At 39.2% G+C, this 24,154-nt stretch overlaps 1 protein-coding gene across 1 annotated transcript; it reads right to left on the bottom strand.

Annotated features, from left to right (window-relative positions):
- Nucleotides 1-12,130: 12,130 nt before the first annotated feature.
- LOC130879328 (serine protease FAM111A-like) lies at nucleotides 12,131-23,296 on the bottom strand. The gene is made up of 2 exons (XM_057777673.1): nucleotides 23,216-23,296; nucleotides 12,131-13,783 (listed from the first exon to the last, which is right to left on the bottom strand). The coding sequence occupies exons 1-2, from the start codon at nucleotides 23,294-23,296 to the stop codon at nucleotides 12,131-12,133; spliced, it is 1,734 nt and encodes a 577-aa protein (XP_057633656.1).
- Nucleotides 23,297-24,154: the final 858 nt, after the last annotated feature.

Raw genomic sequence — 24,154 nt, 5'->3', positions numbered from 1 at the left:
TTATGTTTGAGGAGACAAGCAAAAAACTACTCCTGAACAGATAAACTAGGAATTCCCAGGTGGAACACACTTAAACTAGGCGTGGGGTGTGTGTGTGAAGGAAGTATTAAGAAATATCCAACTGCTTGAAAGATAAACAGGAAACAGAAAGAAATAAATAGACCCCCTTCCTTCTTTCCTTCCTTCCCTTCTCCTTCCTTCCTTCCTTCCTTCCTTCCTTCCTTCCTTCCTTCCTTCCTTCCTCCTTCCTTCCTTCCTTCCTTCCTTCCTTTCTCCTTCCTTCCTTCCTTCCTTCCTTCCTTTCTCCTTCCTTCCTTCCTTCCTTCCTTTCTCCTTCCTTCCTTCCTTCCTTCCTTCCTTCCTTCCTTTCTCCTTCCTTCCTTCCTTCCTTCCTTCCTTCCCTTCTCCTTCCTTCCTTCCTTCCTTCCTTCCTTCCTTCCTTCCTTCCTTCCCTTCTCTTTCCTTCCTCCCTTCTTTCTTTCTTCCTTCCTTTGGTGCCTGTCCTGGAACTAGCTCTTGTAGACCAGGCTGACCTCGAACTTCGCAGAGATCCACCTACCTCTGCCTCCCAAGTGCTGGGATTAAAGGCATGCGCCACCACCGCCCAGCATAGACCCCTACTTTCTGTGTCCATCTTATAGTCTTCCTGGGTCTGCCATCCTAACACAGCAGGGATTATAGCAGAATTTTAAGGAGAGAATTCGCAGTCTGGGTAATTTGCTAGAGGGTGTGAATACACAGAGGAGTTCCCATCAGTAATTAGATGAGATATTTAATACTGATTGATAACCTGACAGGATCTAGAGTCACTCAGGAGAACACCGTCCCGGCATGCCTGTAAGGACTTAGCTAGAGCCAAGTCAATCAAGATGGGAACTGTAACTATAGGCAGCGCCATTTCACCGGCTGCAGTTTGGGACATAAGGGAGAACAAGAACTGAGTGCCAGTATCCATCTCTCTTTTTCCTTACTCGTCACAACCCGACCAGCTCCCTCAGTTACTTCCCTGACATGATGAACTGTACCTTGAGCTAGGAACTGACCAAACAGTAGCGCTTCCTCCCTTCTTCCAGATATGTTATTATAGAAATGAGACAAGCAACTGGCACAAATACACTTGCAAAAATATGCTTGCAAAAATAGTATTTTCAAATAAGAGTTTCTTTGTTGCTTTATGCATTAGTGTTTTGTCAGGGGTTTTGAGTCCCCTGGAGCTGGAGTTATAGACTGTTGTAAGTTGGCATGTAGGTGCTAAGAGTTGAACCTGGGTCCTCAAGAAGAGCAATTAAACACTGAGTCATCTCTCCAGTCTTCAAGTAATAATTTCTAATTATAAGTCAATAATAATTATATATGTGTGGTACTCTAAAAGTATTTCAAAGATATCCCAACTTCAGCTAATCTGGGCCACAAACTCCTAAAATTCAAACAGCATTCCATTTGAACATCCAAACTATATATATATATATATATATATATATATATATATATATCACCAAAATTACATCTTATAGCTATCAGTGGTATAAAACTCCTTAAGCAAATGACATACTCAATATGTAATTTGGAGTTATGGTGGTAATAATGAAACCTCCCTGAGATTTAATGGAATAAAATCAGGCTTGAATTGTTCAGTTTGGTGATGCTTTTTGGAATGCCATCATTGCTCCCACAAATTTCAAAGAATATAAACTTTTTTCTCCCATGAAGTATTAAAGTAACCGTCACCTTTTCCCCATCATCCATCACTGTGTAATAAACCACTCTAAAATTAGTGGCTAAAAACAGCAGCAAGCATTTCCTTTGCATCCAATCTGCCATTCGAGGGAGGTGTCTGAGGGCACTTAGTCTGGCTCACAGGAGTTAGCTCCAGGCAGCTGGAAATCAGAGGGCTGCGGCTGGAGTCCGCTGGGCTTCCTTACTCACAGAGGCTGTCATCTGATTACTCACATATAGCTTTCTGCCCAAGGACCTAAGCAATGCTGATGGCATCCTCACTGCAAAAATCTGGGTTCCAGCTAAGTGAGACCCCAGATAACAAGGCCAGATAGAAGCCCTTGGTTGAAGAGACAGAGCTATTCCAGGTATCTCCTTACCTCTTGCTTATCAAGTTATAAATATCCAATTGTACAAAACAATAATAGGCATTATTACTGGTAACAACAATTAAAATATTCATGTTACGCCATGATTCTTCATTGGTCTATCCTTGTGTTATACATTGTCTGTTTTGCACACGATATGCAGCAAATCCCCCAGCTTGTACTTCTTCCATGTTGCCCTGTTCTAAACGCACCCATTTCTTTTCCACTGTCATCCTGTCTGTGACTGTCGTCAACACACTCTCCGTGTATACGATTTTGTGATTTTAAAAACATTTCATTTTATTAATTTTAAATATGTGTAGGTATGTGTGTCTCTGTGCTTGCACGTGCACACCTGTGTGTCTCTATGCGTGTGTGTGTGTGTGTGTGTGTGTGTGTGTATGAGAGAGAGAGAGAAAAGCGGGGGAGAGAGAGAGAGAGAAAGAGAGTGCAGGTGCCAAAAGTGTCTAGAGGCATCTGACACCAGAAGCCGGAGATCTAGACGGTTGTGAGCCCCTGACACAGATACTGGAAACAGAACTCAGGTCCCTTGAAAGAGCAGCAGCTACTATGAGGCACTGAGTCACCTCTCTAACCTCTGGTTTTCTGTTTTGTTTTGTTTTAAAAGAATGTTACGTAAATGGAAATTTGAGCACCTAGTCTTTGAGGGGTTGGATTTTTACACTAAGCTCAATTCTCTGAAAATTTATTTGAGCTAATGTTTATCAATTATGTGCTTTTTTTTATTGACAAATACTGTTCAATGGTACCAGTATGCCAGTTTGTTTTTCTGTTTACCCACAATAGTTTGGACTATCATAAATAAAACTTCTATGAAATTCTCATACAGGATTTTGAGTGAACAGGAAGCTCCATTGCCGTAGCTGCGCCATTCATATATACTTTTTAACCATGTCAGTTTTCCTTTTTGTATTTCCTCTTAACAACGTATTTGTCATGTCTCTACATCCTCATCGGTATCATGTAATGCCAGAGTATTTTATTTTAACCTTTATGGTAGGTGTGTAATTTTTGTAACCTCTCCCCATGTCTGCTGAATAGTAGGGATGCTAAACCAGGTCCCTGGGTGACTATTTGCCATCTGCATATTTTCTTTGATTAAATATCTGTTCATGTCTTAGGCTCCTTTTTGTGTTCTTCTTACTATTGAAGCCCTGGAGCTTTAGAAAATATTCTAGATTTAAAAAACCTCACACATATGTGTGTGGAACAAATAATAAAAGCCCAGCGACAGATATTGGTCTGAAGATCAGAAAAGCAAAGTGGCAAGGCACTGACTCTTACCTCCATGTCACACTAAAATGGGTGATTCTGCCTCTACAAATCCTCAGACTGAGACTGGGTATGAGATCTGACTCCTCCCATCTTATATTCCTCTGTAGTGCCGGGATTAAAGGGGCACACCACCACTGCCTGGCCTGTATGATTGACTATTGTGGCTGCTTTGCATTCTGATCTTCAGGCAAGCTTTATTTATGAAAACACAAATACTATACTACTATATTTTCCCTTTCTTGTCTAAAATAAAAAAATAAGGCTATAACTATAAGAAAAACTATATACAGTAAGTATAATAACTATATACAATATATACAGGCAATAAATGCATCAACAATGTCTAGTCTATTTGCACTTGACAAATTCAGAGAAAATACTCCATATCTAACCTATCTCAATGAGTCCAAAAAGGTTGTACCTAATTCACTTTCTATTCCAATTTGCATTATCAGATTATCTTTTAATGTCTCTCAACCTTTTACACTTTACACCTCTTTAGTGAGTTTCTTTTCTGAGTCTGATAAACAAGGAAAACTATAACTATCTAGTCTTCAACTCCCTCGGAGATCCAATAATAAAATATTATTAACTGAGTAAGCAGGAAGTGCAAGCAAGCGATTTACAAAAAATGTGAGAAATGGCAGAAACAGCTGGCTTCCTGGACAGTCACCCAAAGTTCCTCTGCAACTTTGGGGCATCCATCTTTGGCCAAAGGCCTGAAATATTTGACAGACTTTTTCTGTGAAGTAGGATATTCTGAAGGGCTGTCCGCTGACAAGATTTGGCAGTCACTCTCTCTGGTGTCCTGCTTGTACAATTAGAACAATATACTGTCAGCAGTTGAGGCAAGGGCATTTTCTTGCTCAATGGCTTACTTTTGGGACAAAGAAAGTAAATTCCATGTGGAGTTTCTTTGATGCCTATTATCACCTCTGAAGTAGATTGGTGTTGCCAGAAGCAGACAAGTCTCATTAAAAAAGAACCTATGTTATTAAAAAACATCTTAAATGCCATATTCTATAGATCTTGGAGGTGTTTGAAGATGAGCTGTCTATTTAAAATATCTCTTCTTGACCTTGAAAACATACCTAATGTGACTACAAGTTTAATTGAAGAAGATGATTAATCACTAATCTGCATTTCCTTATTATCCTAAACAGTTGTTAATAATAACATTAAAGAACTAGAACTTGCATTACATTGTTAAATGAGCTATATAGGTTATAATACCTTGAACAAGATTAGAAACATATGTACAGTATGTTTTAAAAAATTAATCACAAATTTGTATCAATAGACAAAATTTGTATATAATATATAAAGGTATACTTCAATGTAAAATATTTAAAACTAGTAGTTGCTTTTTAAAATTAGATTCAATAACCTACCTTTTTATTTTATCATATCTATATCCTCCTTTTTTTCTTTTCAGAGTAGATTCAATAAGTTAACTGCTAAGGGCCTTTTGAATGCTCCTTGTGCTAGTTAGTGAGGATGCATTCCTTCATACCAAGAAAAGAATGCATGGAAAAAAGGAGTCAGCTTCAACAGGTTGTTCTCCAGGAGGGTGGCTCTTTTTAAAGAGTGTACTTACTGATTATCTCCCGCAGGGGGCGATATTGTGCTATAAATAATATGTGAATGTACTTGCAGCCTTTTTCCCTTTTTCCTTTGTAGCTGGGTTCCACTTTAGAGTTTTCACAGAGAGGCAGTGGATGATCTACACATCCACAGGAAGCCAATGGTGAACAGGAGGATGTCTTCTGAGATGGAGGAGTGGCGCACATAATCCCATAACAGCAACTCGAATCCATCCATGTGGTCCCATTTGCAAAGTTCTACTGCTTTCCTTCCCTACTGCAAATCTCAAGTAAGCCAGCTGACTTCTGATTCTTTACCCAAAGTGGGTCACTGGAAAAATCAGAAGCTTAGAACAATGCCCCTGCACAGGCCAGAGGATACAGAAGAGATGCTGCGAAAGCACAGCTAGGGTACAGTAAGACGGACAAGTGGAGAGGGAAACAGGCTCTTTCCTTCTTTAGCTCCTTGCCCCAGAGTTGGCACCCAAGCACCAGAATGCATTTCCAGCATTCTCAATTTAGGGCAGACTCATCAGGATGTAACCCCACCTCTACCCCATTCTCATTCCTGACTTCCTCTGTCTCTCTTGTTTTTCCTGTAGTTGAGAGGGTGCCTTCGGTTAGGTTTATCATCACAGAGTTAATTCATGGCATTCTAATTTCTAGATCTTCAATTATATCTGCAAATCCCCTTTATCCAAACAAGCTCACTTACAACTGATGTTGGAACGTGGTGAACAAGGCCTTGGGGAACTGTGAGAGAGGATCCAGGGGAGAAGACAGAGTGCCTTTTACCTCAGGTGCATTTGTTCTCCTGGTTGTTTTTGGATGTGGTTTCATGCCTCCTGTGATAAACATCTAAATTCAATTTATAAGACATAGTTTACTCGTGTTGGATGTGAGAACATAGCTATAGAACCCAATCTGGGCAGTGTAGCTTGAGTCTGGTTATGACCCTCTGCCTTTCTTTTGTGCTTCCCCAGATATAATCTATAGTCCATGCCAGGTAATTGCATTTACATTGGTCTGTCTTGAGAAAGTTCTGAGAAAGGGCTGCTCTTGTTAATATTTAGTATGTGCTGATTGCTGTTTATTTACATGCCTTTTCTGAACTCCAACAACCATCCTCGGATCATTGCTCTCTTTGTCACATTCCCGTATAAAGTACACTGAAGCTGCAGTATAGTTATCTACAGAATTAGATAATAGTCCTCCCCATTCTTGCTGGTTCAGCAGACAAGATCCACATAGGTCAGCCTAAAGTGGACAGTCTTGGGTTAGAACTCTGGAAAACCTCAGAGTGGGTATGATTCTATCTGATGTAATCCCTTCCTTCCTGCTATCTTGATTTATTTATGTATTTATACATATGTCAATATACATATTTTATATATTAAAATTTTAATTTATATATTAATATTTATTATCTTTTTAATTATGGCTATATGTGTGCAGCTGGGTGGGCATGTGTACATGACAGTGAGGTGTTTCAACACATATGTATTTCACTATAAGGTAGATAAGTCATCATTTTGTTAGGAACACCAGACAAAATTTTAGGGTTATGCATGAAAGCCACTTAAACAGTAAAATCATCAACCAAACCATCAAAGCAATCCAAAGAATGCATTACAAAATCTACAAGGAGAAGGAGAGTTGTTCCTAGTGGGAACTCAGAATGTGGCCTTGTTTCATCTTCCCTGGGAGACTGCATTAGGCGACTCAGTCTTCAATTCTATGTGTAAAATTTCAAGTGAGGAAAAACGCTGAGAGAAGGATTTGATTTGGGTGACTTTAGGAAGCTTAATTAACTAATTAACATTAATGTTAGGACATGGGTCATTTTAAAAATACGTGATCTGAAGTGAAAACACCAACAATCCGCTGGCTGAGTTCTGCCTAGTATTTCACGAAGTGCCACAATGGTCGCACTCTGGATTGTGTTCCAAGAATACATCCTCTGGTGATGGGAGAGAGTAGGAGAAGCACCTCACCATACACTGGCAGACATCTTGAAAACAGAACTGAGGGAGAGGATTCTGTAAGCTTGTCAATGCGTGAGTCTTAGCTCCTTCCCAGCTTACTGCCCCTTCTCACGTACTCCTCCACTGTCTCTGAGGTTTGTAAACAAGCAGCTCCCCGCAGTGTAAACAAACGTGCCGTCTGATGCTTTATTATGGTTGTGAGATTGCTTCCTGATCACACTTCCTTCCAGTTTCCTCAAGGAACCCCAATTCCTGAGGAACACACACATGAGGACTCCAAGCTGAAACATGTGAAGTATTTTTTTAAGTGCCTACCGTATAAACATGCTGCACGAGTTACCTCTTTTGATTTTGTTTTTGTTGTTGTTGTCTTCTTTTGAAAATTATAGATAAAAGTTTTAAGTGATATGAGTTACACAGTTTGGGATTGTTTTCAAATTTTGTAATTCAACTTACTTTCTGGTTCTTAAAAATCATATAAGGATAAAAAAGTTTGGTAAAAACTTAAGCTTGTGACTCTGCATGAAATGTATAAAGCGATAAAGTAGTAAAACTAAATATTTTTGAAATAATATTGACAGAAATGACAAATGAGAGAAAAAGGCCATATTTAAATTTTTTGTCTGTGTATTACGTGGGAATAAACATGGACAGAGATCTGAAAACCAGAAAAGGGCTCCTTAAGAAGGGGAGCTTTTAGGAAAGAGGGCCGGGAGAGTAATAGAAAATGTGGTATGAGGACTCCTGTCAAGTGTTCAGTAGCTCAAAGCACTTGTCACCAAACATAAAGACCTTAGTTCAGACCCTGGAATGAAAAAGTTAGAAGAAGAAAATCGACCACTTCCAAAGTTGCCCTCTGATCCCCACCCTCCAGCCACTGAATAGATCTGGTTACACACATACACACCACCATATGTGTGTGAAATAAAAATAGGTTTCAAAGAAAACAAAATATGAAAGCAAAGGGAAATATTGAAGCCATAGGGCAACAGGGCAGGGAGAAGGGAGGTTTGTGGGGATATATCAACCAAAACTTAATATGTATGAAATGTCATTGGAAAATTTGTTATTTTGTGAAAAGAAGGAAGGTAGGAAGGGAAGAGAAGAGAAGAAAGCAGGCCTTTAGAGATAGCTGGGATATGCAGTTCAGTTGGTAGAATGTTTGCATAACATACACGAAGCCCTGAACTTGATCCCAGCATCTCACAAACTGCACGTGGTGGCACAGTCTTCTAGTCCCTTAGGAGGGACTAGAAGGTAGGTACTAGGAGGATTAGAAGGTAAGTACTGGTGAAGAAGCAGAAAGACTGGAAGTTCAAGGGCCGAGGAATAGCTCAGTTTGTAAACTCTTGTTGTATGAGCATGAGGGCCTAATTTCAACTCACCATTTAAACTCCCATTTTAAAAAACATACATACATACATACAAAAGCTAGGTGTCTCCTAGCTTGCATGTAATCCTCAGACATCCACACCTCTGTCACAATCTCCCCCTGCTCCAGGGAGCTAGGGTGGCATCCCCCGGCTGCAGTTTTGTAGAAGCCTTCTTCTCCTGCTCCTCTCACACTCAAAGAGCCTCTGATTCTTGTAATGTCTAGCCTTAATCAAGAATGAATGAGGCTAAACTAGCCTCAACTTCTTCAACAAACCTTGTAATCCTCAGAAAGCCTCCAGCCTTCCCAGTGTTGCGCCTCAAATCCAAATCAAATAAACCATAACACAGAACCAGATGATACCAAATGTTGGGGTTGGGGCATGGGACTTCTGTCATTTGTTATTGCTGAAATATACAAAATAGTAATTACTTTGAAAGAATTTTGGACGGTATTTTTTTTATAAAGCTAAGCATTTTCTTAGTGTAGACTCCAATTATACTCTTTGGTTGGTTGGTATTTGGCCAACAGTGTTGAAAATGTGTGTCATATAAAAACCAAAACACAGAGACTTGTAGAAGTTTATTAATAATCACTGAACACGGGAAGCAACTGAGATCTCTTGAAAAAGAGAACATCTAAACAAATTATAGCAAATCCATGTATCACTATGTGGTAATGAATAGAGACATGCTCTATACAAGCATGGGACAGTACACATCTGCTAAATCCAGTAAACGTCACATTGTGAACTTTAAGTTATACAATTTTACAAAATCATTCAGAATTCAAAGGCTAACAGGACAGCATGAATGTGGGATTTCCAGAAGTTATTTTTGTGTAACCACTTCAAACGTTTAAGCAATCTTACCTAGTGTGTGTCAGGTGTAGGTGGAATGGCTAGAAGTCATCTCAACTTTAGAAGAGAATCACATATGTCAGATTAAGGCAAAAGGAACTGCACAGGAGCACATTATTTAGATGACAAAATGTTATTCCTCATTCAAGTACAGACAAACAATTTTACCATATATGCTGTTGCTCTGAATCTATTTTATGTGTGTGTGTGTGTAGCTACAATATCTAAGTATTATAAGTCTTTATTATATGTATCTATGATTTTATGTCTCTGGTTTTATATCTATACATTATCTGTATTGGCTATTTATGAGTTTACATATATGCATTTATCTACACACCTTCTATGTGCATTTATGTATCTACCTATGTATCTATCACCTATGTATCTATGTAATTACTTATGTAGCTATTATCTATATTATTATATATTATGTAGCTATTATCTATATTATTATATATTATCTATATATCTATACTTGTATATATGTATGTTTTACATATGATCTATACCTATACATATTTCTATCATCTATCTATTATCTATCTATCTATCTATCATCCGTCTGTCTATATAACCTCTGAATTTATCTATATATATACTCATTAATCAATTAACTAAATGACTGAGATATGGTAAGATCCATATTTTTCACAGTTGGAATGGAAATTTATAGAGGTGGACTGAGAAGAGATAGAAATTGTCTTTGTAGTTAGGAGTCAGATTTGATGACATTCATGATAATTCTGTAATTTATTGTAGATACATATGGTTATGGATGCAAATATTTATAGATCTATCTATTCAGGTTGTTGCACATATATATTTCTTGGTCCTATCTATGTATCATCTATCTATCTATCTATCTATCTATCTATCTATCTATCTATCCAGGTTATTACACTCACATATATAAAGAACTTCTTCCCTTAATAGAGGAGACACAGATACAAAAGAAAAGAATATATTACTTAAAATTCTTGGGGGCCAGCAGACTACAGACACACTTAGTATTCATAAAACTCTGGGTTCAAATTCAGACAAAGAATTTATGTTAGGTACAGTGCATTCCTTGAGGTAGGCATGCACGGACCCAAGTGCAGAAAACTGGAGCAGGGAGAACAATAGGGCACAGTTTCTGTGCTCTTATTGATATTTCTGAATAACCGTGTAAATTAGTGCATAAGAGAGAAATTCCCATTGCAGAATCGTCCCAATGGATTATGTAGATACTTCAGGAATACCTACTCCAGGATGGAGAAACAGTCCCCACTCCTTAAACAAAGACTGTGCATAGCGGCTTCCTTCCCACAGCACTCTCCGCAAGTGGAAAGAGAAGAAGGGGTATGTCTTCACAATGGAGAAACCTGGCAAATACCACTTCAGCCAGGTGACATGAGTAGGCACGAATCAAGTGAATGTGATAGTATGAAAATGATACCTGCCTGTGCTCGGCCTCCTTAGAACTCACACCTCCGTCTACTCATCAGAAAGGCTCAGGTGACTCCAATACAGGGGCATCCTAAAGACTGCCTGATCAGTTCTCTTTCTAACTGCCAGGGCATCCAAACCAGCAGCTCTGAAAAGCCGTCAGAAACCTAGAGGATAACTAAATTAAGTGTGGATGAAATCTGGGAACAGAAAGGGGACACTTGGTATAAACTAATGAACTCCCAAAAAAATCATAAGGTCTTTAAGTAAGATTCATTATAAAAGTAGATATTATCATCTAATTTTCCATTGGAATGGGTTGGGAAGGGACCTAGGAACCCCACCCTTCACTGAGAAGCTTTGGGCAGTTGACTTGGGAAGAAAAAGTTAGTTTTCTTAAGGATTTGGGCTCTGGTAGTTCAACCATGCTCCAGTACATGTCCCAATACCCGACAATATATAGGTAGCACAAATTGGACTAATGTTACTTTTCAAAGAAAAATGAGGATATTAAGTTGGGAGGCGTAGATCTGGGAGAAGTTATGGGGAGAAGTTAGGAAGAGGAACAGAGAGACAAACATGATCAAAATACGTTATATGCATGCTTTAGATTTAAAAGAATTAATGAGCATCTTATATTTTTAAAAAGTGAAAAATAGGCTACAGGCATGGGGACATTTGTGCTATACTCAAAATTAGAGAAGACTTACGAAGACGTTCGGTTGTTGAGTATTCAGTTATGTATGGGCCATCTGTATCAACCCTGATCAGGTCATGAAACTTCATGGTCAAGGGGACACAAAAGAGTCAGAGGAGTGGGAGGAGAGCTGTGGAAAGTGTTATCTAGACATGACAGGGATGTTGCAGGCCTACTCACCGAAGCCATGGTTACCTAAACAAGGTCAATCAAAAGTCCTGCAAGGATGAAGTGGGGCCTTCAAGGACACTTTGCTGAGCAGCTATTGACAGTAGATGGCCGCTGACGCAAGGAAAGTCGCTTTCTTTTGGGGACATGGTGGTGGTAGGGTGTTCATGCCCCAGTGAGTGGCCACATAGTTATGTGCATATGGGCAGTACAAATCGGGCTCAGGAACTTATTAATAGCAAAAAATAAAAAAGAAGCCATGAAATTGAGATAGAGATTGGGGTCCTAGAAGACTTGAAAGAAGATGGCAGTAGATGGGTATGATCAATATACATTGTATAATATTGTATAATGTAAGAAGAATACGTTGTAGAAAGGTATTATAGGAATATATTGTATAATTGTAAGAATAAGAATGTTGTTCTTTTTTTTTTTTTTTTTTTTTTTTTTTTTTTGGTTTTTTGAGAAAGGGTTTCTCTGTGGCTTTGGAGCCTGTCCCGGAACTAGCTCTGTAGACCAGGCTGGTCTCGAACTCACAGAGATCTGCCTGCCTCTGCCTCCCAAGTGCTGGGATTAAAGGCGTGCGCCACCATCGCCCGGCCGAATGTTGTTCTTTAAAAGGGAAAAAGAAAACAGACTAAGTTCTCTCCAGTCCTCAACACTCTAGACTATTCATTTCTACATCTTGTTGATTTACACATTCCTTTTCATACCACGTGGTATGATTTGTCTTAATATGGGTGAGGATGGATTTTATAGCACAGCCAAACTCTATGATACTGGAAACCCCACTTTCATACTCACAAATGAAGCCAGCAGTGTGCATGGCTATCAGTGATCCTTTAGAATCAAATATAGGAGATCCCGAAGACCCACAATAAAAAACGTTATTCCAGGTAGACACACCAGGTTCATGGACTTTTTCTTGGAAACTTCTTTGGGTGTACATATAGATATACTGTGTAGGATTACTGTCATCCACTGCTTTTCTTTTCTGAATGAGCTCATCTTGAGAAACCACAGCACAGCCATCACTATGCTTCTGTTTTATATCAGGATGACCAATAACATAAATTAATCCACTCGACGGTACAGGAGCTATTCCATTAAACAGCCCTGCAGGTTCTGGTTGTTCATTTTCCTCCAGTTTTAAGAGAGCATAGTCAAGTGTGTCATCATAGATCATGAACCAAGACTCAATGGAAAAGCAGTTCTCTTCATTTGCCTGGAACTCTTCATAATCAAAAACGACTTTTGCACATTGACTAATTTTTTCTGCCCACTTACTTTGCTCTGTGTCTTTCCCCACGATGCCATTTATCACATGCATACAAGTAAGAACATACAATCCTTTAAAAACGAAGCAAGTGGCATAGCCCTCATTTCCATTGTTGTTCCAAACTACGAGCCCAACCGAATCACTGAACTGGGAGAGAAGTTTGAGCACTTTAGTTGGGGTGGAGTTTTTTGTCAATTTCTCAAAGTTGGCTTTGTGCATTTCAAAAGAGGAAGCTTTCTCACTTTGTATTTCACTTTCTTCCTTGATGTGTGCTCTGATTTTTTCACTTTCTCTCTTTAAAGTGGGGTACATGTTCACAATGTATTCTTTTAACTCATAGTAAGATGGCTTCTCCAAATCAGTGGAATCTGCTGCCTGGGGACATTTTTTTCTCTCAACCTCAACCTGAAAGAGCTTGCCTTCCAACTCATCAATTGGCTGAGTGTTTTCTATAATGGTGTCCAGGTCACTAATGAGCTTCCAATGGTCACTCTCTACAAAGGAATTAAACCTGCCATCCTTCCTCAGAGTGTCCTTGATGGACTCTCCCTTGAGGCCATAGACACAGAGTTTTTCCCCCTCTTGGTGAGGTTCTCTACACTTGAAAATCCTTTCGTTTCTCTTCCCAGCTGCATGAATGTAAAATTTGATGGAGTCTGTACACACCTGGTGCTGCGAACCAAACACTTGCTTATCTTCTCTCTGCTCACTTTCAGTGTTAGAGAGTGTAATGACCATGTGGCTGACTTCTGGTACGCCAAGGTTTATGTACCCTTTGATTCCTTCCTTGCCACACCCCCGCATTTCTTTGCCTTGCTGATTTTCTATCTCTTCTTTGACAGCATTGAGAGTGGTCTCAAGATTTCCATCTATGGTGATGCTAATTGTCTTATTTGAGGAAGTAGGCTGATCTTTTCGATATTTCTTAGGTGGACATTGATTGTGGGGGTTGGTTTTCTCACTTTCTCTTTTTCTAGATTCCATCTCAATTTGATGAACATTGCCATCACTCTTCTCTTCTTTGGGGACCTAAAAATAAATGGTAGATAGTATAATATTTCCATTTTTAGTGTGTATTCACAGAGTTCCTGTGGGAATTTCAGTACCAACCTCAGAAGATCAGTGAGTAGAAATAATCTGAGTTTAACTTGGGATCCGAAATACAAGCTCAGCTTCCTATCAAATCAGTCAGATAATCTCCTGACATCACATATGGTACATTTCCCAACCAATAAAGGAGAAAGAAGTGTTATCCAGATATTTTAAATCTCCCAACTTCCTGATACAGTGTTTCAGGTCTTGCTTATTATTTTAAACAATATAATTTCCATATTTGCCAATTACAGTGGTATATTGCACTGGCAATTGTATCCATTTGCTTATTTGTTATTGTTTTTCTATTATAGATTTTCATCATGTCTCTAAGCATCCCTGGAACTTTTCAATTAGTCCCTGTTGTCCTCAAATATATGATTGTCTTGTTTGTGTCTTCTAGGACTGGATTTTTAGAGACACCTCACCATACCATACTTCAAAATTTTTAATTTAAAAAGCTTTAAATTTAGAAACAGTATAGCACAATGATTTAGTACCAGGTATTCAATGCTAACAATAAAAAATCATTATTTAACTAATTATTTTCTCATAAAGATAGTTATTTTTGGTAATAGATACATTGATTTCCCTAGCATCTAACATACAAGAACCGACCATTTCTGCCATTACATCAATACCAAAATCATATAGGTCGGTAGGACAGAAAATGGCCTCTCTTATGTTTTGATAGACATAGTGATATACTGAACATTTTTCATTATGAGTGCCTTACCTGTTATCACATAATAACCAGCAAAGAACTGAACAAGTGAAGGCTAATACCCAGTTTCCAATCATTTCCCACTCTTCTATGCACTCTTCTTTTGTAAACTTTGTATCCACAATTTCCATTTCTATAGGATGTTATCTCCAGAACCAGGAAAGTGTGGTGGTGGGGATTAAGGAGGATTGACTCAAACAATATAAAGGGAAGCATCTGCCTCCTGTGTCAGAAAAGTTCATTTTCCCTAAGTCATGTTTTCATGAAAATGATGCCAACAGTCATTGCAGCAGTGCTATACACTGGTAGCAATTGATAACAATGATAACAATGACAGAGCATGGTAAAGGTCACTCCTGTTATCATTTGAGATGACACTAGTATTCTCAGATTTAGAGATTAAAAAGAATGTAAAATAACAAACTTACTCGGGCCACCCCTAGAAATTATCCTGAAGTCTATCTGCAATCTAAATGCTCTCACCAGCGACATTCTTGCCACGCTGTGTGGAGTGCTGGAAATGATTTTCATTATGTGAAGACATTGGGGGCAATTTAGGTACTTTTCCCTGTGAATTTGTGGTGTTGTGGCTATTGTTGGTTTTTGGAATGTTATACCTCCCTGAATCAGCAGGAATGTGAAAATTTCCCTCCTGCTTACAGAGTGCTGGGATTACGGGTCTTGCTTGGCTTGAAATTTTTAAGGAAAGGGAAGCAGTGTATGTGGTTATCAGATTATTTCTCTATAATAGAGTAAGACAGAGACAGATCCAAGCTTGCATGAATTTTCTAACTATTTAGGTCTTCTAGCTTTATGGAACTTGGATAAGAAGAAACAAGGCAGAGGCTTTGAAGTAGTATCCTCAAATGCCTTCAATACTCAACTTCTTTGATATATTCAGAAAGCTGGATGGACACAGAAAAGGGTCATTGTTATAACCAAGCTTACAGAATAGAAAGAATTCTGATTTCACATCAGAAAACTGAAACAAGTCTTCACTTCTCCTTCCAGAAACTCCCTTCTCTCCTTTCTTTCCATAAGCAAATAAGAAACACAGTCTTCCTCATCAGCCTGACAAGGTCACAGTAAGAATCAATATACAAAACAATTATAAACTCAAGTAGTTTAAGAATATATGTTGTTCTGATTGAATGAATCATCTACACTCAGAATATTTCCATGCTGTGAAATACTATTGATTTCATTTCCCCAAATTTTACCATAACAGATTGCATTTGACATTTTTACTATCATCATTATTATAGTTTTAGGCAAAATTACAAAAAAAATTTCTTTAAGAAAAAAACACTTTAATATGATTTAGACTTGATATACAAATGTCTTCTCCAATTCCGTGCACTAAAATAGAAAGAATCAAAAAGAAAAAAGAAAAGAAAAGAAAGGAAGAAGAAACAGGTAAATGGGGATGAATTCACAATACACAATGAAGCAGATTCCTAGCAGGAAGAACTATGCAATCTAGGACCAAGAATGGCCAATTCTATTATATAAATATTTCATAGCAGAATATAGCAGCATACCCGAGAAGAATGGTCTCCCTGTGACTTGCACTTCTCACAGCTCATGGTAGCTTAAAGATGAAAGAGATGGTTCACCTGAAACACTAATTTGAAAATGAGTCAATGTACGGCAGAATCTGCAGAGAAGAAATGATTAACTGGGGTCCCATCTGCCTCTTCAATTCTGGCCTTGTTTGCCCCAGTGTGCTAAGTTAGGAAGCAACTGACCAAGCATAATCACCCCAACAACAAAAAGAGCGAGAGCATTCTGAGTCAAGAACTACCCTAAAAATTTAACAGAAATGACCTCTAATTGTTAGTCCCACAATTACCATGAAAAACAGGCTTTCCTTAGATTTTGTTTGGCGGGAAAGTATACCATTGACAAGAGATAAGACATACCCAAGCCTAGAAACTGAAGCAGAGACCGAATTCAATTACAAAGAACCCACATAGCAGCTTGCAGTCCAGGAATTCAAAAGTTTTCTACTTACCTTGATGCTAAGCCCTGGTCTTCCTTGAAGATGGAGGTAGTAAAGCTATAGTAAATTTGCAGATGAATAAGTAGGTGAAGAACTTGTCAATACCCTAAAGACAAAAGAAATAAGAGAAATATCAAAATGAGATCTAGAAAAAATATCCAAAATGATTGTTTAAATACTGCTTTAGTTTTTTGGATTTTTTTTTCTGTTCAAAGATGTATTTTTCCCTGTATCTTTCTTTTGCTCTCTCTCCAATAGAAAACATTTTGAATTAAACATTGAAACCTTCATTAATACTTAATACCATCAGAAGGATCTATATTTCTTTAAGACCTCACCATCTGGACAAAACCCAGCAGAAGGCAGACCCTTCTGGTACATTCATTGAATGGAATGAGACCTATGGTGGGCGAGGACATATTCCAAAGGCTTTCCCCCAAAGACGTCATACAGCTCTTGCTACCTTGTGCAATGGGTAAGGATAGTCCCACATTAGCCATAAAATAGAACATTTTCTGATAGAAAAGACAGAGGAAGGTATTGTGAATTTCCAAATATGTATCACACAGTGTTCTGTCTTTTTGAACATTTATTTTGTCTTTCATTTTAATAGGCAACAGAGTCATCATGACATTTTAAACCCAAGTCACTTTCCATCTCTAGACATGAAGGACCTTATCTTCTATATTCACAATGCCAATTTATTTACTCAAATAAAAATAAGCAGAGATACAAAAACCACCTTTAGTTAACTATTTTTGGATCTATCATCTATATCTATCTATCTATCTATCTATCTATCTATCTATCTATCTATCATCTATCTTTTTTGTTTGCATGTGTTTGCCTGGGTAAGCATTACACCACCTAAATGCAAGGCTCATGGAAGCCAGAAAAGAATGGACAATTCCCTGGAACACAAGGTATAGGTGATTGAGCCAGTATATACGTGCTGGGAATGAATTCATCCCATATAAGAACAGCAAGTGCTTTTAACCACAGAGCAAACCCTAATTTCTTTTTTTAAACAGGATCTTGCTATGTAGCCCCATCTGACTTCAAACGTGTGATCATCTTGTCTCATCTTCAGTGCTGGGATTATAAGTGCACACCAGCAACATGACATAACTGTGCACTTTAGCAGTCTTTTATAATAAAGATATTAGTCTGCTGAAAAGAACAGAACAATTGTCTCAAGAATTGTCACCCGTGGGTTTCTTCTTCACATTGCTGTGTAACTGATGAACTACATCAAGTAGGAGCCATCCAAAGGCTGTATCCATGATCTTAACCCCTCCATTGTGGAATCTGAGGGCTAGGTTTCTGTCAATAACTATGACTAATGAGCCATGATGGAAATCTATGAAGCCCCTCAGGACCTAGTTTCCAGTTTGTGAAAAGCAGCAGCAACTGTAAATGACAAGGACGCCCTATGAAAAAATGCACAGCAGTCTCAGTGCTAACGAGTATGGGCTCAGCTCAGACTGCCAACCACAGCTTCCTGACCGAGAGCACAATAGATAATTTCTGCCTCTTCCTCACCCTAAGGTGAGTGATATAGACTCAACATTGAGTACTACTATGAAGATTAAAAATATGTCATGTAGTTTGGCATGGTGTCACACCCCTTTAGTCCTAGCACTCAGGAAGCAGAGACGGGTGGATCTCTTTAAGTTTGAGGTCAGCCTGGTTTGCAAAGGGAGTTCCAGGACAACCTGAGCTGTTATACTAGAAACCGTGTCTTCAAAATAAAGCAAACAACAAACAATACCCTAAGTAAATAAACACTAATAAAAATGTAGGTGAAGGCTTCAGGCAATGGTCATATGTTACAGATTGCTCTGGCCACACCACTGCTAGTGCTGTAATCAATACTCATAACCAAGGACACTCTTAGAACAGAGGAGATTCTGAGAAAGTAAAAGTTAGAAAGTAAGTGGGGAAATGGGCACAAGTTTCCTACTCAGCCAGTCAGACATCTTGGGAATTACTGTTTTTTGCTGATGACTCATTTAATGGACTCCCTCAGAAAAAAAAAAGTGAGCTGATGTGAGGGGCAAGGCAGTGCAGAGGTTCCTCCATCTTGTATTACTGATGAGGCCATTTTAGATTTCACTCAAATCTGGTCTCTTTGATGAAGAATTTTATGGAAAATTACCCAACTATTCTAGGACCCAAGGCTAAGCTATCTTAACTTCTGTTAACTTCTGTTAAATTGCCAGCTTGTGCAAACTTCCTCTTCCAGCTGCTGAACAGTATATCGGGTTGTGGTTCTTTTCTTTAAAAGCCCCTTAGTCTAAATGCTCTAGGCTACTACACTTAGGTCCCAAATACTTGAAGCTAGTCTTAGCGGGTTGGAATAAAGACTTTCAATTGGCTATAGACTGAGTGGTCATCTCTGGTGGGCTCCCCTTAACACAGAGAGCAATGGGAAGTTTGCAGTTCCTTCACAAGTTTTTGAGGAAGAGTTAAGAGGTTAAGCAAAGACTCCATATCTGTTTCCTCATCTCCTATCTTTTCCAGTATTCAGATAGAACCATATTATAGCAAGGTATTCAATGCTTGCCGGTATCCTAAACCAATCTTTGTTGTGATGGGAGAAGCTGAAATTCCACTGACCTTAATAAAGAACTTGCTGTCTCTTCTTTAAGTAACAAGGTAACAGAACCTGTTAAAAGTCCCCTCTCCAGCCCCACTGCAACACCCTCCAGCCCCCAGCACCTACAGCTCCCTGTCAGTCCGCCACAATTTCTCTTTGTCCCTCTCCTGTTCCTGGCCACTCTTTCTCACCCTTCTTCATTTCCATCCTTCTACGCTCCACCCTTCGTACTTCTAGTTCATTCTGCCTCCCTCCTCCCTCCCCCACCATTTCCTGACCAATCTTAAAGATATTTAAAGCTTCCTGGCTGCCTGATTTCTCGCTCTCTGTTTCAATTTCCCAGGCCAGAGTTTTCAGAAGCAAGACGAACAGTTATTCAATGCCTTCCCCTAACCCTTCACATTGTTCCTTCCATGACCCAGTGGGACAAGAAGCAGTCACTGAAAACTGCTTTCCTGGTCGTCCAAGTGAACTACACTTCTGGCTCAGTGCTTAAGAGCACCCATTCCCTTCTTTCCAGCCCAGCTCTCCAGTGCTGCCAAGCTCCCGCCCACCCAGGAGAGGACCTGTGGAGCCCGCACACTCACCTATCTTCTTGATGTCTTGCTCACAGCCAGCACCAGCTCCTGGCTCAGGTCAGCTCTTCTAGAAAGAAAACTCAATCAGCTATCTCCCAGAAAGAAAGTCTGACCAATGAGAAAGCATCCTGGACCTTGAAAGGGGATATGAGCGTGGGTGGAAGGAAACTAAACCCTTAGAAAATTGTTGACTCTGGCCAATCGGTGTGTTTCTTTGTTATTACTGCTTTTCCTTTTTCTGCATTTTACTTCTAACTTTTAGAAAGGAAGGAAACTATCTCACAAACTCCTCAGTTTCTCTATGATATCCAACTGGTTATTTTCTCTCCTCCCAACCTGCCAGGCTTTTTCTCTGCTCACCCTCCTGCCACCTCTCAGCATTTCCATGCCTCAGTTTACTTCTTTGGATGACTGTGGGAGAGAGGAGCCTGGCTGTTTCCTGGGTTGCTAACGAAGGGCTCATTTTGACTGTCAAAAACAAAAGTGTTTCAAAATGTAATCATATAATAAAAAAGACTTCAGCAGAGCATGGTGGTGCACCCCTTTAATCCCAGCACTCAAGAAGCAGAGGCAGGTGGATATCCCTGTAAATTCAGGGCTAGCCAGGTCTATATAGCAAGCTCCAGGACAGACAGAGAAAAAAATCCTTAACAATTTACCCATTTTGCTCAGCTTTTGCCAAGCTCAACTAAAGAAAACTGAAACTATTACACACACAGTCCTTTTCCTTGCCTCTGAGGGTAGACACCCATAGAGAAGATCTAAGAACCCTGTACTGGTTCTAGCTGGGTGTTGGTAACATCAAATGGGGCTCCCGGGAATCTGTTGTTAAAAAAATTCAGCTTATTGCTCTTTGGGTAGTGATAAAAATCACTTCATAAAATCTTTATAAGATTGAAGGGGAAAGGTAAACCTGGGCTGAAACAAGGAGTAGCCCTGGAATGCTGGTCTGGCTACTGTGGGAGCTTGGTTAGGACTTGGTAGCTGAGTAAGATCTATAGACGACACAAGAAGCCTGAGATTTTGAGACAAAGGGTGAAGAAATCTTGGTTTGCCCGGTGTTTTCTGTTTTCTTTTGAAGGATAGCTGGATCTTTGAGGAACCTACTGGGTACGAATTGTACTTACAATTTTCTAGTTTCTGGTAGAAAATTCCTGGCACAGAACATTTGTGCTGATGGAAGCAGTGCATGTTAATGCCGTGTCTGCAGAGACCAGAAGAGGGCATCATATCCCATGGAGCTAGAGTTCCAACCAGTTCTAGCCTCAGGATGTCAGAGTTGGTCAATGAGTTCTAGTTCTCCTTAAGAGCGGTCCATTCATTTAAAAAGCAAGCCATCTTTCGAGTCACTTATTGCAGTTTCTCTGAGACAGATTTCGCTCTGCAGTTGAGCCTACTCTGGAATAAAATATCTAGCCCAGGCTGGCCTCAAACTCACAATTTTCGTTCCTCCTTCTCTCTGTGCTCAGAAACCAGGAATGCACTACCATGCCCAGCTTTAATGAATTCCTTAAAGAAATTTAGCAGGAATATGGTAATGTGATTTATTTTTTATTTTCTATTTTATTTTCTTTGTGCTTGCATCTGTTTGTGGAGTTTGGGTGTGTGTGTTTTTTGGGTAGTCCTATGTGTGTGGGCACATGTTTCCACAGTATATGGAGATAAGAGGTGAAAGCTGGGTGTCTTCTTTGATCATTCTACTCTTTATATATTGAGTCTGAGTAATTTTCTGATTAAACCAATCTAGCTAGTCAACATGCTCCAGGGCTCCCCTACCCTTCCTCTTGTATGCTGGATTTACAGCTGGGCTACCATTCCCATTCAATCTATATGGAACCTGGGGATTCTAACTCTGCCCCACACACTTCTATTGCCAACGCTTTACATAGTAAGCCATCTGTCCAAGTGCTATTTAATGGTTTATTTATTATGCAGTAGAAAGCTAAACAACTTGATCATTACTTAACTTAATTACATACTCGTTAAAAATTAATACATTAATTCACCCATCACTACTACTGTGCAAAAAACTCAATGTATTTCCTTTATTACATAAATTCACAAATCCTATGCATGGCCTCTCTTTCTTTTTGGTGGAGAAATTGAGGATCAGAAATTTATCTTCTAAGTGTGTTTCCTAATGTCACATAATAGCCAATCTAAACTGTAAATACTCTAATGTTCTTCCCATTAGACTACTCATGATATTTGTAAACTTTGTACCCATATCTTCTATTCTTATAGGCCACTATGTTAAGATTCAAGGAAGAAGAAGGAAGGGAGAACCAAGGTTAATAATCAAATAGCAAAAGTGAACAAAAATAAAAGCTTTTTATCCCCGTGGTCCTACATCACATTTATCTTGGCGAGGGTTCACTGGCCAGCAGTATACTCACGGGTATAGAAGGAGCAGTAGTGGGGTATTGTAAAAATTAAGCCTGTCGTCATCTGTCATAACTGTCATTCTGTTTTAAACATACAAAAGAATGGTTCTGTAGGCATGACCTACATGATCTCAGAAACCAGTTCTTCAGTCTAAATGCTGTCAGAAATATCTGTGCACTACCTCGTGGAATGCTGTGTCAGACTTTCTTCTACGCAGGTTTCTTGGACAAATGTAGACACTTTGTCAATTTTTTTGGGTTTGTGTTGTACACTTGAGACACTGTAAACCAGGCTGGCCTGGAACTTGCAATCCTCTGCCTCTGTTTTCAGAGTGCTGGGATTACAGGTGTGAGGCACTTTGCCTGTTTGGCATTTTTGAAAGGGAAAGACAGGTACTATGTGTGGTTCCTTACTTGCTCTGTCATAGAGTAGGATAGAGAAAAAATAGACCTAGAAATGAAAGCCTCATGTTTTGAATCATCAACCTTTTTAGAACTTGAACAAGAGGAAACAAGCTGAAGGACTGGTCTTCTCAGCCTTTTATTATCATTCCTTTCTTGACATACAGAAATTGGAGGTGGAATCGCCTTCACCCACTTAATAAAGGTAGGGTAAGGATAGACATATGGAAAATCATGTTTATAAACTGCAAAGCACTATGTAAATGTAGATTGCTAGGATTCAGAAGATTAGCCACATTCGGGGTAAGATTTTCATGTTCTTAAGTACTATTAGTTCTGTTATTTCTACAGCTTAATCTAACATGTTGAATATGACCTTGCAAAAATTTTTGTTTCAAGGATTTGAAGAGACAGTTCGTGGTTACGAGCTCGCACTGCTCTTTTAGAGGACCCAGGTTTGGTTGCCAGCACCCACATAGCAGCTCACAACTGTCTGTAACTCTAGCTCTAGGGGATTAGATGCCATCTTCCAGCTTCTGCAACCACACAATTTAGTGTATGCAATACTTCCAATACTAATGAGTCCTTGTCTTAGCAGGAAGATTAGGTGGCCTAGGATCTAGGGTTCTATAGTCTACTCTGAAGACATCCCACAAATCCACAAATGTTTACACACATACCGGAGAAAAACGGTACTTGACTGTCATGTTGTTCCTTAAATCGGGAAGGACCTTCTGCGACCCTTGCTTGCTATAGCTCATGGTGGCTTGGAAATTAATCAGATGCTTCAACTGAAGCAGAAACTTCAAAAACATTCATATTACAGTAATGTCTTCACAGTGTACTCAGGAAATAAAATGACCCAAAGTCCCAAATGATATCTTTCCTCTTCAGGTTTCATGCCCCAGGATGGTGTTAGCAAGCAGATAGTTTATCCACCAAACATAATGGGCCAAGTAGTAAAAACAAATCACTATATATCAGGCATCATAAGAAACTATCGGAATCTTAACAGAAATTGTCTCTAATGGCTGACCAACAGAACTACCACGGAATACAAGATTTATCTGGATGGTTTTGTTTGTCTGTTCAGACAGAGTATCTTGAAAAAAAAAGTGAAGTGCCCAAGGCCACATCCTGAAACAGAGAGGACATTAATGTTGGTAACAATACCCCACAAAGAAATTTCCAGTAGGGAAAATAAATAGTGTGTTCTACTAACAGAGATGCTAAAGCTAACCTTTGAATGTATATGAGCATATGTTGTTAGTTGTGGGTATGTTTTCAGGGCTGACCATTTGCTTTCGGATAACCAGCTGGGATGCTCTTTCATGGGAAAGACTTTCTCCCGTTCTCAGTATTCCAAGAATTTGAAATGAGGGCAACCTGAAGTGTGTGTGTGTGTGTGTGTGTGTGTGTGTGTGTGAGAGAGAGAGAGAGAGAGAGAGAGAGTGTGTGTGTGTGTGTGTGTGAGAGAGAGAGAGAGAGAGAGAGAGAGAGAGAGAGAGAGAGAGAGAGGAGAGGATTGAAAGGAAGAAAAAGAAGGGGAAATGATACATTTATATTATAATCTATAAAGGTAATAATTATGTAAGGAAGTTTGATCTTCACTGAAGATA

Source organism: Chionomys nivalis, chromosome 8, assembly GCF_950005125.1.
Source record: "Chionomys nivalis chromosome 8, mChiNiv1.1, whole genome shotgun sequence".
Lineage (NCBI taxonomy): Eukaryota > Metazoa > Chordata > Mammalia > Rodentia > Cricetidae > Chionomys > Chionomys nivalis.
The sequence above is the reverse complement of the archived record's forward strand: the minus strand, read 5'-3'. Positions and strand labels throughout refer to the sequence as shown.